General features: G+C 41.3%; 2 protein-coding genes across 7 annotated transcripts in view; one reads left to right on the top strand and one right to left on the bottom strand.

The window, feature by feature from the left end:
* Positions 1-460: 460 nt before the first annotated feature.
* On the bottom strand, positions 461-3,710 carry snap29 (synaptosome associated protein 29). 4 transcript variants are annotated; one of them, XM_027022150.2, is made up of 6 exons: positions 3,639-3,710; positions 2,591-2,858; positions 2,248-2,444; positions 1,891-1,976; positions 1,695-1,796; positions 461-1,561 (listed from the first exon to the last, which is right to left on the bottom strand). In XM_027022150.2, the coding sequence occupies exons 2-6, from the start codon at positions 2,834-2,836 to the stop codon at positions 1,401-1,403; spliced, it is 792 nt and encodes a 263-aa protein (XP_026877951.2). In that variant the 5' UTR covers positions 2,837-2,858; positions 3,639-3,710; the 3' UTR covers positions 461-1,400. The 4 variants fall into 4 exon arrangements, with proteins under 4 accessions (XP_026877951.2, XP_026877949.2, XP_026877952.2 ...); XM_027022148.2 differs by having other exon boundaries at positions 3,569-3,641; XM_027022151.2 differs by lacking the exon at positions 3,639-3,710 and adding an exon at positions 3,575-3,595 and having other exon boundaries at positions 2,591-2,860.
* A 61-nt stretch (positions 3,711-3,771) lies between these two features.
* pi4kab (phosphatidylinositol 4-kinase, catalytic, alpha b) overlaps positions 3,772-11,846 on the top strand; it is a 34,841-nt gene continuing 26,766 nt past the window's right edge. Inside the window, exons 1-14 of one of the 3 annotated variants that reach the window (XM_035521928.1) lie at positions 3,772-4,343; positions 5,236-5,352; positions 6,225-6,318; positions 7,814-7,902; positions 8,008-8,080; positions 8,184-8,446; positions 8,901-8,967; positions 9,388-9,536; positions 9,683-9,748; positions 10,018-10,114; positions 10,212-10,403; positions 10,583-10,683; positions 11,482-11,611; positions 11,699-11,828. In XM_035521928.1, coding sequence (XP_035377821.1) covers positions 4,230-4,343; positions 5,236-5,352; positions 6,225-6,318; positions 7,814-7,902; positions 8,008-8,080; positions 8,184-8,446; positions 8,901-8,967; positions 9,388-9,536; positions 9,683-9,748; positions 10,018-10,114; positions 10,212-10,403; positions 10,583-10,683; positions 11,482-11,611; positions 11,699-11,828 — 1,682 coding nt within the window. In that variant the 5' untranslated portion in view covers positions 3,772-4,229. Of the gene's footprint in view, positions 4,344-5,235; positions 5,353-6,224; positions 6,319-7,813; positions 7,903-8,007; positions 8,081-8,183; positions 8,465-8,900; positions 8,968-9,387; positions 9,537-9,682; positions 9,749-10,017; positions 10,115-10,211; positions 10,404-10,582; positions 10,684-11,481; positions 11,612-11,698; positions 11,829-11,846 lie in introns of all 3 variants that reach the window. The other 2 variants (XM_035521927.1, XM_035521926.1) reach the window with 2 other exon arrangements.

Genomic DNA, 11,846 nt, shown 5'->3' with positions numbered 1-11,846 from the left:
TTCCAATTACAAGTCAATTACCTTAACCTCTGAGTTATTTGGAACTTTTGGGATATCTGACCAAAACACACATGCACACAATTGTCAATTTAAAGTAGTAATGTGAATTAACATATTTCTGGGACACATTTATCAATGAGGGCATTGAGATGCACAGGCTGCTGTAGCCTCTGTGTATAAAAAAAGGATAACGAATAGCGAATGGTAAAACACTGACAGCAGCACAGGTAACTGAGCGCTTTAGTAGACTTCTTGATATGAAATAAAATCCACCAGAGTTGTAAATAAAATAATACATTTTATTTTCTTTTTAACACAATACATTTTTAGATCACATTCAGTTTCATAGATAAGTGGTTTGCTCTGAAGTGAAGTAACAGACTAATTAGTCTACAATGACTTTAACTTGAAAACAATGACCATACAACAAAGCCATAGCTAGATTTTAGAACAGGGTGGCAGGGTCAAGTTTAGACTGAAGGAAAAAGAGCTGATGCCATGTTGCCCTCATTCACTTCATAAAAATTAAGATTTAACCACTTTAAATGGGTCATTTATGTTGTCTGTAATTAATGGAATCAAACCTACTCCACCACCAAAATCTAGTTTTTGGCTCACAAAGGAAGAACATTTGTATTTTAAATGTACTATTTCAGAATTAATAGCAACACCCCTTAAGTTTGATACAAACACAAACTTATCCACATATTTTCAGATTTTTCCTTTCATTGGATCATGCCACACTCGACATTCTTCATATTCTGCATTTCAGATTAAAAAAAAAGATACCTGCTAAATTTCTTTTAAAAAAGAAAAGGCCTCTAAATGGGTCAAAGCCTTGATTGGAGGCTTTGATTCCTCCCCATCAGACCAGCCAGTCACTTGACTGAATGTATATAATAGGCATTAAAGGTCTAAAGGAGTTTGGATGCAGTGCCTTCAATATAAGACAGAGCCCAAAAAACAACCCCCAATAACTCATGTGGCTCATACAGTGAATGCGATCCATCACAATTTATCAATAAGGCAAAACCAAGGCTGGATCCTCACCTGCTAAACCAAGAAAGGACAACATTCAAACTTTCTTTGTTAGTGACTTTTTTACAGGTCCTTTCACTCAAATGGCCATACTTTAAATTATATGATGGATCTGAGCTGGCTAACGTAAAAGCTAGGGGAGCCACTTGGGAGTGCAGCATAATGGCATGTCAGAATGCTTGAACTGCCTTTACAAGTAAAGTACCCATTCCTGTGCCGAGATTAACTTTACCACTGGAAAAAGTAACTGGAGATATGGAAAAGGAGAAGGAAAAAAGGAAGGGTGGGATCACTAATGAATAATTACTGACCACTAATGAAACCACCCCCAGCCAGCCACTGGAGCGGAAAGCAGACTAAGATCATTTCAGGTGTTTGATCTGGCGGTTAGTGGAACTGATCTTGCCATCCAAAGAGTCTATTTTGTCAGTCAGGGAATCCAGTGAAACATCTTGGTCATCAATCTCTGATTGCAGCCCAAGACCCAAATTCTTCAGCCGACTCAAGCCCAGAGACATCTCATCTGGAAAGAGCAGACGTGCACGCGCAAACACAGATGCACGCATGCATGCACAGACGTTGCTTCCACCATAAAAACATCTCCTCTATGTTCTTTCCTTAATTCCATCATCAACGCTATCATTCAAATTTCTCACCTAAGTTATCGTCCATTTGTTGATGTGCAGCTCTCAGGTATCTATTCTTGGGATATCCGTTCTGATCTGAGTCATTACCAAAGGAAGCAGAGACTCCAAACCCTGTTGGACCAAACAGTCCGGGTAAGACTTCATGTCTGGTAATTGGTCTATGGAACGAAAATATATACGGACAAGTCTGCTTTTTTGTGCATACCAGATGTGTCTAGTTTCCTCAAGTTGGGATGACTAGCTTCGTATTTACCCGCATGCTCTTTGCTCTCTTCCAGCACATTCTGTAACCTAATGGGTAGCATATAAACAAAAAACAAAGACAAACATTAAAGGTTTAATAGTAAACTCAATCAGTCCTCATGGTAAATGTCAAATCTGACTTACCAGTTGTCTTTCTTTAAAACTGTATAATTTGCATACTTTTAACCACCATTACTTTTAAATGAGGACAGCTTCATTTCTAATATAACTACAAGCAAACAAGAAAGCTAAGATCACCTTTCATTTTTTTTTTTTTGTGAAATGAGTTTCACTTAGATCTCATGTGCAGTTTTTGTACCTGCTATTTGCCTGATAGGGTGTGCTCTGTTCCTTTTGTGGAGGGCTAGGCTCAGGTTTGCCCCTGAAGTAATTAACAAGGCCTCCCCATACACTCTTAATGGAATTTATATGCTTTTGACTAGTCTTCATGTCTTGATCCATATTATCAAGCATTCTTTTTGTCCTCTCTATAGCCTCACCCTGATGTACCAACTCCTGTTAAAGGAATAAAGACAAGACAGTATAAACAAGAGAAATCAAGAATATCATAAGAACAACAAGTGTGCATGTACGAAGGGCGATCAAGCAGCATTATTAAAATTATATCCATTCTGCTCTCTTTGGGCATCGACAAACTTCACCTCTGCTGTCTCGGTTCCAATTTTTTCCGATTCGTGGATGAGCCCGAGTGACCGAAAGCTACTGTCCACGGCTGATTGTGCGGTGCGCATCACTTGTTTTTCGAGTTGCCTCTGCCGGCGCTCCGCGGGGCTCATAGCGCCCTCTTCAGGATCAACATTGAAACCCTTTCTTGGCCCCTCGGTTTCCGCGTCGCCGTCATCGTCGTCGTCGGCGAACGGGTTGTGAGATTTCGGATACGCCGCCATCCTCAACAAGTGCTGTAACAGCCTGTAAAATAAATACGAAACGAGTTCCATCAAAGGCTGTAACGTTATACTTAAGACTGGGCCTATAAATACGCTCATCAATACATGAGGTTAGAAAATAAACGACAATTGACCAAAATGCTTAACGTTATCCTAGCTAACGCTAACAGCAAGGCTCAGCGCCTACAGTTACGATGGCCAGCTATCTTATCTTAGCTATCCACACATGGATAGCTTGCTAGGTAACCCAGAATGTCAGTTATAACAACATGCGACGTGGAAATACGATGTAAATATAGCTAGCAAGTACATTTACAGGCATAGTAGCTGTCAACTAGCTAGTTGTCGTAATTTTCTTAAAGTTAATCGCAAAACATCAGTGACTTAGCTAGTTAGGTTAGCCACCTGGCTAACATTACCTACAGCGTATAGTTAAGATAGCTACTGAGAGAAAATGATCTAGCTCGCTAGCGCCCGTCTGACTCGGTCTTGTGTAAATTACACAACTCACCTAGTTAAGGTAACTAGTTAAGTATCACAGGTTAGACTAGTAAGGTAACTAGCATTCAGACGTCTTTGCTTTATTAGCTAACGCTATCTTACATGCTAAACTAGATAGACTGCGTTAGGTTAGCTAACCAAGCTAGGTTAATGGACAACTCCGGTAATGAGGGATAGCTTAATAAACAATAAGACAGAGCTCAAGACCGAATTCAAACTTCTCAAAACAACTTAGCTAGGTTAGGCGGCCAGAATTTGATATTGTCCCTCCAGAAATATCCATATCTAGTTGACAGCCTACCTGTGATCCTGGGTGGTCAGATGACTGTCGCAACAGGCGCGTGACTCCAGCGTCAGAGGCTGCGCCACTGGGGGCAGTTACGCACAAAGGGTTAATAGAGGGGGTAAAGTGGGGGTGAGGATCGAGCGGAACACATCCATTAGATCATAGCAGCTGGGATTACAAGTAGAGCCCGACTATTTAAACCACTGTTTCGTAGCAGCTCTACATACGTAGTTTATTGATCAGCCTTTCGCAGATAATTACGCTTTTCCCTACATCTTACCCTAATTTGACTGTGTCATGCCCCGGTTGTTTAGTTACGTTAGGCAGACTAGCATTATAGGAGTGTAGTTCAAGTGCCATAAATAAAGGCATAAAAATACATTAAATGGTATACACTGAAATCATGTTAACACAGCCGCTGGCGGGGGAAACGTGCTTTCGCCGTTTTCTAGCGACACACCCGCCTTATTCCCACCACCCGGAGACATCCCAGAGCACTCCTCCTCTTTTAGCCACTGTGCGTTGTTTGCGCCTTCGGATCTGCCGTACTGCGGTTCAAGCCGCCAAAGCGTGTTGTTGTGGCTGCGCATTTTAACTCACAAACTGATGAGAGGGGCAACCATGTCTGCGAAGGCAGGTGGCACCAGGGGCTTCTACTTTAACACGGTGCTGTCTCTCGCGCGTTCTCTGGCTGCACACCGACCTGCCCCCGTCGACAAGGTACGGACTGTTGGGTTAAATGAACCCGAAGCGATTTGGCTGCATAGTTGATCGACTTGCTATATTTTCGTCGCACCGCAGCAATGCCGGTTAACTTTATTTTTAGTCAGGTGTCAGCGGGTTTGGAAAAGCTGGCAGTGTGAGAGATGGGGGGTGGCGCTACTCGTGCCTGGATCTTTGGATACTGGGAAGCCTTTGTTATTGTGCGACCACTGTCAAGACAAAGATAGAAATCACAACAACCGCAGGAACATTTGAACAATATTCCTACAGACACAGATTGACATTTGTAAACCTCCTTTTACAACAGCAGTGCGTAGTAAGAGCTCATGTGGCGTTTTCCTTGCTTGTATATTTTAAAGCGCAAACTCGCAGGGTGCTTTTCCAATCATTGTATTGGGTTTGTAGATGTTGCTGCAGAATGGAACGCACAACCCTGCTTGTTGCGCACTGCAGGCAAATGCTACAATGCCCCTTTTAATTTGTCAGTTGGTATTCTGAAATTAAATAACTTGATTCAAATCAACAGTTCTACTGTACATTTCTGACATTTTATATATCTCTAAAAGAGAACCAACGAGTGGTTCACCAACAGGTTGTTCTTGTTAAATTCCAGTGATGTCAGACATGCACTCCTGCCTGTCTACTTCAGGGAAAAACTGAACCACTTTCAATGAAGAACACTTAGACTTTTAGTATTGGTTATATGGAAAGTTTAATTTAAGCTTTTGGTAATTTGTAGTATTGGTAATAGGGAAAGTTTCATTTAATGCTCCAAGGCTCTGCAGATTACTGCATCTCTGTGATCAAACAGTGTATGTTAATTGTTGCTGTACTTTAAGTGTAATGATTTCTTTCTCCCCTGTGACACCTGTTGGTCTTCTCGTCACAGGTGCAAAAGCTACTATGTATGTGCCCATTAGACACCCGGGGTGTGTTCACTCTGGACATCAGGCGCAGGGATGCTGTTATTGCTCTGGCTGTATTCCTGGTGGAGTCAGATTTACAGGTGAGAGATCAATTAGATGGCCACTGCCTGTTCAATGTGACTGAGACCTTGCTACATAACAAGCATATTTATTATATAGGCCTGTGGATGTTTCCATGGTCCTACAGATTAGAAAATTAATGGTTAACAACAAATAGATTTTGTGTGTGTAGTGTGCAATTAGTGTGTGTGCTTAGCGTCTTTATAGATTCTGCTGATGCATCCACAGTAGGATTAAAGGCGCTGTCTGGATTAGCAGTTTTGAGTAAACCATTTAAATGGACTATAATCTAGATATATAATATTTTATCTAGAGCTAGAATATAATATCTCATATAAGTTCTGCCACAGACAGCTGCATGACCAGTACACAGTCTCACCTAGTGTGCTCTAGCACTCGAGATGTTTAGAAATAGAGCACAGGTTGATTAATTATTTGGTAGTCATTACTTTAATTTTTGCATTCGCCTACCCCACATTCTTCTTATTGATTCATAACATGCCTGTTAACACAAGCAGAGTGCTGACGATAGCATGTAAGATGACACGTTTGCTCTTGCTTCACTGGTTGGCTTCAGATTACACTAAATTGATCAAAATCTCTTTTGTATTTTCCTGATCTGCTTTGGTAGTGTGCCGGCAACTTTCTTTTATTTTTATTAAGACAAGCAGAAAATGATCTGACCCAGACACATTAATTTCCTTACAATTCCTTGCGGTGTAACTGGTAACTGACCGCCACATCTTGGAAACAAGTGTACCAAAGTCGGCCGGCTTCCATTTGATGGTGAATGTGAAATGCATGTAATAAATGCCCTAATGGTTCTGAAATGATCAGGTATAGAAGCTCTGATTCAAGGTTGTGCGTATCTGGCTCTGTCTGTGTGTGTCAGCACAAAGACATGGTGGTGGGCTACCTGTTGAGTCTGCTGAGGGGACTGCCCAGGGTTCAGTGGGTGGAGGAAGCTACTGGGAGGAGAAGCAAAGGTAACAGCCATGTAGCAGATGGACAAAATGACAAAAAAAATCTGTTGCATGATATCTTGCATTTGATGAAAGATTGACTTAAGCAGCGAGTTTGTTATTTGCTGAGCCCAGATTTATTGTCGATTTCTGCATACTCAGTGTATGCTTGTGTTTTAATTCTGGCCCTTAAAGAAATGTGTCTGCATTTTTAACCTAATCTGCTGCATCTGTGACATATAGTCCATTTGAGACATAATGTAATTTCCTCATCTTTATCTGTTCATAGATAAAAAAGAAAAAATTGTTAATAAGACACTCATAAGAAGAGCTAAGGGCAGCTGTTCCATCAATAAATATTTGAAATATGTAACAGTCCATACTACAGCTTCATAGAACACTCAAAAATAAATGCTTTAGGATGACTCAGACATGAGAGTGTCTAGCCCGAGCATTTTATTAAATTTTGTCCAACCTACAAACATTTGAGCTACACTGTAAAAAGCAATTTTATTTACTTAACCTTTCCTGAAGTTTTGTGGTGTCTGGGGAACCATGCTTATTTTGACTGTATTATATATTGCAGCCTAAGTTACAGATACTTTTTTTACTGAAAATGTCTTGAAAATGTTTTACAAATCTGTTTTATGATGTTTATTGATGAACTTCAGTAACTGCATTGAAGTTTTCATTATAAGTAGGGCCCTACCAAATTCATGACACTGAAATCATTCTTTTTCCATAAGGAAAATTGAAAAAATAAAATGGATACATGCCTTAACTGGTCATCACAGCTATAAATGTCAGAGCACATTTTTTTGTTACTTTAGATATGAATCAAACAAGAACATCATGTGGGGATTTCCTAAAAGTAGTAATGTTCTCATTTTGATATCTGATGTGGAGTTAAATTTATTAAACTCTGATGTTCCTGGTTTGACAACAACTTTGTAGTCTTTGTCCAATGGCGGACACGTCTAAACTTTCCAGAAACCCAAAGATTAGCAAAGGATGGACAAAGATGGAAGGAACTCATTGTCAAGAGCTCAGGCTATGAGACAAACGAACAGTGAGGTCTGGCGTTAGGCTCAGCCCCCTCCAAGCTCACTTTTAAAGCCACTCCTTTTTAAGCACTATGCCACTAACCAACACAACCTGAAAAGTCCACGTTGGCCTTCCCAGCGACTAAGGCCATACTCGGCCCCACTAGCACCATTAATGCATGCCACTAGCCGATTTTTGCGTGTCACTATCCAATTTATTTCTTCCCGTGGAATTAGTAGGGCCCTAATTATAAAGGTGGTTCAGTACTGTTTTTACATTCTTTTCTAAGTATAGGGAGATATGCAAAAGTTATTTTGTGTAGTAATTACCTATAAATTATGGATGTTGTAGATGGAAATTAGGTTGAAAAACACTGTAATATTTCTTTAAACGCAACGCGTAGTATAAGTGTAGTATGAATTTGATGTATAGCGAAGTTGTGAGTCATAAGGGTAATAGATGCATGTTCACACAGAGAGTCTTCCAATGGCAGAGAACTTCAGCTTCTGCCTGGTGACTCTACTGTCTGATGTGGCACAGAGAGATCCAGAGTCCTGCACTCAGGTGAGCTGCTTCTCATTCTTTTTGGCTGAGTTCTGTGTTTAGGAGTGCATGTGTCTGCTTAGCTTGAACTTTGCCCCAATACTTTAGATTTTTCTCTGTTTTCAGATTCTGGAGGCTGTAATGGAGCTAATGCAGTCTCTGTTAGACATCTGTCAGGCACCCGAAAACCATGACAAAGGTTAGCACACTGAACTTTGCACTTACAAACACCATTTTGCAGCTTCTACAATCAGATGAAGTTTTTAGGCACTTTGTCTTCTGTTTTTGTCCACTTTATCTAGTTTACCTCTGCAAGTACTTGGTTCCCTGTCTTCTGGGTGTGACCAGGGCATTTGGACGCTATGGTAATGTGAATGGTCCGCTGCTGTCCCAGCTCTTTCCTCGTGGCTCCGCCCAGCCAGCTCAGTGTGTTGCTGTGGAAACAGAGGGCATTCGGAGGCGCTCCTTTAATGACTTCCGCTCCATTTTGCCAAGCTCCCTACTTGCAGTATGCCAGGGGGACACACTCAGACGCAAGGCTGGCACTACCAGTGCTGACACACAGGTAGAACGCCGGAAACAGGTGCAATAGCAGGAAATTTGCATTGGTATGTTTTTTCTAATAAAGTACGCCTTCAACAAAACCTTGGGAGAGTAGTAATGTTAATTATCTGAACAAAAACATGATGGCTGTAGCTTGCTGCATGAAGAAATACTTTTCTTTCATCATTAAGTATTACAGCTGTAAACAGAAGTTGTGATGGTCAAAGTTTAAGTGTATGATGCATGTCACGACCTTTTATGTCAGGTTCACTTGGTAAAGAAACAGATCTTTCGTTCCCTTATCTGAGCTAAACTGTGCCAGTGATGGTTAGCTGTTAATGTCAAGTTGCTGTAGTGACTGAGATAGTTGGATATTAAGCCATTGTCATAGTATTGTTCAGCCTATTCTAAACTCAATACTTGCTAATACAAGATTATGCTCTCGTGCTTATCCCTGTTCCCCAACGTGTTCGTAGGTTAGCCCGGACAGAGCTGGCCCTTCCCCTTGCTCTCCCATTGGATCAGGACCACAGTATTTTGAAGGTAAATAGTTTTTTCTATCCTCTTGTGTTAATACAGAGAAATGATCTATTTTATAGCTAAGTGCTAATGACACTCCATGGCAGCTGCTGAATAACTGACAGCACCCATAGTAGTGGAGAGAGATACTGAGAGATACTGTGTGGTCCGTTCAGTTTTGCAAGTGCAAAATTTCTGATTAGTCATGGACTGGGGACATATTGTGAGCTGAGTAGCAATGAGACTTCTCGCAGAGAAACAGAGCTGATTCTGAAATATGTATCATCTGTGTGCTAAAGGTTAAATGTGTGCATGTTAATACTCTCATCTTTGATGCGCAGTTCTTTTGGGTTTGTTTCAAGGATTGCATCATTACTTTGTGTAGCAGTGATGGAAATGTGTTCAAAGCAGCGATACTGATGCTGTCATCTTGGTTGTGTTCAGGTTCGTATCTCCCCGATGGCAGTGCGCTGGATCCTGATTATTACTTCACCACAGTCAGTTCCAGCTTCTCTGTCTCGCCTCTCTTCACTGGGACCAGTGAGCAAGAGATGGACATGCCTTCGGAACTGCTTAGACGCCTGATGAACGTGGTATGCACAGAAGTGCAAACTACATTTAGAGTTGTCAAGGTTGCCCGCTCATTCATTGATTATAGTGGTTGTTGAAGCCAGAGGTGGATTTACTAACCCTAACATTGCAGCTCTGTGCCACATGTTCTTAATCTTCTCTTTGCCAGGTGAAACTCTTTGTTTCCAATTCATTTCTGAAAGCAATTGATGCCACCATAGTGGAAGTAACTGAGGTAAATCTCAGCTCTGAATAGATCTAACATCTAACCAAGTCAGTTCTCATAGACTAAAAATATTTGTCTCTATGCTGCATAACTATTTTTTAAAGTTTCTTATCATTCATAATTAAATATTAGAGACCTTTCTGAATTGTGCTCCCAGTGTTGTGTGGATCCAATGATCATATTTAAATAGCTTGTCAACTCTCACTGACTGTATGATTTATTAAATTGTGTTTGAATCAACTGTTTTTCACAGTGTTGTTTTTATCCACCTTATATAGGCTAATCCAGGCATAGATCTTTTCTACAAAGCCTTTAGTGACCCACTGTATGTCAGCATGTTTAAGATGCTCAGGGATACGCTCTATAACATGAAAGGTTGGTGAGGTTTTTGTATTCATGTTTAGTTTTTGTATAGATTTTACTGTTTATTGTTTATCTCTCTCTTTTGCTAACGCTCTTTAATTCTTGTCAGATCTGCAGCCAGGCTTTGTGAAGGAGGTTCATGACTTTGTGCTGGAGCAGTTCAGTAGCAGCCAATCAGAGCTGCAGAAAGTGCTTCATGAGGCAGAGAGGTTGCCAGGGGAACCCAGTCCCCTGAAGCTCCGTTGCCATGCCAACGCAGCCTGCGTGGACCTCATGGTGTGGGCTGTCAAAGATGAGCAAGGTGGGCGGGCAGGAGATGGGGGCATGCTTCCACTCTGTGTCTTTTTTTAGGCCACCATTGCATTGACTATGCAGTGATGTTTGTGAGAAGACAGCCACAGGCTATGTGTAGCTGGTGATTGCATATTTGAAAGTGTTAAGTAATGTGATTCCCCTTCTCTATTCCTGCACTCTTCACAGGAGCTGAGAACCTGTGTACCAAGCTGTCTGAGAAGCTGCAATCCAAGACTTCCAGTAAAGTGATAATCGCGCACATGCCACTCCTCATCTGCTGTCTCCAGGTACTGAGGGATAAGCTGGTGTGTTAGTGTGATTGGCAAGACACGAGTGATTCCCAGGCCAAGTTTGAGAATCCCTGTGCTCCCAGCTCAGAGACTTTGAGAAGGGTTTGATAATTACATGATGCAGGGCCTGGATTTTGGCCCGGAAGTGCGGCTATTGTATACATTTTTTTGGCCTTTAGTCTAGCATTTGTAATGTGAGTGTTTTCTGCACACATCAAGATAAGAATGAATAAATGAATCTTCACAAACAGAGGTGTCACATCCAGTAGGAGTGTGCCCTTTCCTCACTCATATTTTGGGGATCTGTGATTATTTTGTTATTGCTTTTTAAAAAAAACATACAACAGAAGCAAATGCAGAACTAAGTAAACCTTTCTGCCAAATGCCATAAATGCCGTAAATGCAAACTTGATACTCTTGCAAACATGTGTTGGGTCACACCCAGTGACCCATCATCACATCTCATGAATTTTGCAAGCCCTTTTTTCACTTTAATAGTATCCTTAGAAAATGGTATAGCTCTGTAGTAAACTATAAAAATGCATGCCAAGATGAAATAAACTACATATTTTTGGCAGTTAATTAACTGGGAGAGCTATCCAAGCCAATAACACTTGAAATAAGGTAACCTAAACCTGAAATAAGGTCAATAAATAAATGGTCATGCAGCCATGCAATGTTGATGACTTGGCATGAAAATGAACTTAACAAAATGATAATTAATTTATTGGCCTTCAGTCAGTTTGGCAGTCAACCGCATAAATGTCACTAAACGGTGTTCTTACTCTTTTGCAGGGTCTAGGCCGGCTGTGCGAGTGCTTCCCTGTTATAGCCCACTCTGCCACTATGTCTCTGAAGGACTTCCTGGTGGTGCCGTCCCCCGTTCTGATCAAACTCTACAAGTACCACAGTCAGTACAGCACAGGTGTGCCCTTACACCTCCTTCAATCTGCTTCCTTGCAACTGTAATGTGTGACCTGAGCTAAACGTAAGACCAGCGTTTTCCCTGCAGGCGGTGGAGAGATCAAGATCAGCATTACCAATGAGCACTCGCAGTCCACATTCAATGTTCTGTCTAACAAGAAGGACCAGCCTTCCATGTATGAGCAGCTGAGAGACATTTCCATCGACAACATCTGCAGGTTTAAGCCATTCTGTCA

The sequence above is a fragment of the Electrophorus electricus genome, chromosome 23 (genome assembly GCF_013358815.1).
Source record: "Electrophorus electricus isolate fEleEle1 chromosome 23, fEleEle1.pri, whole genome shotgun sequence".
Lineage (NCBI taxonomy): Eukaryota > Metazoa > Chordata > Actinopteri > Gymnotiformes > Gymnotidae > Electrophorus > Electrophorus electricus.
Note: the sequence above shows the minus strand (reverse complement) of the source record. Positions and strands in the feature narration are given on the sequence as shown.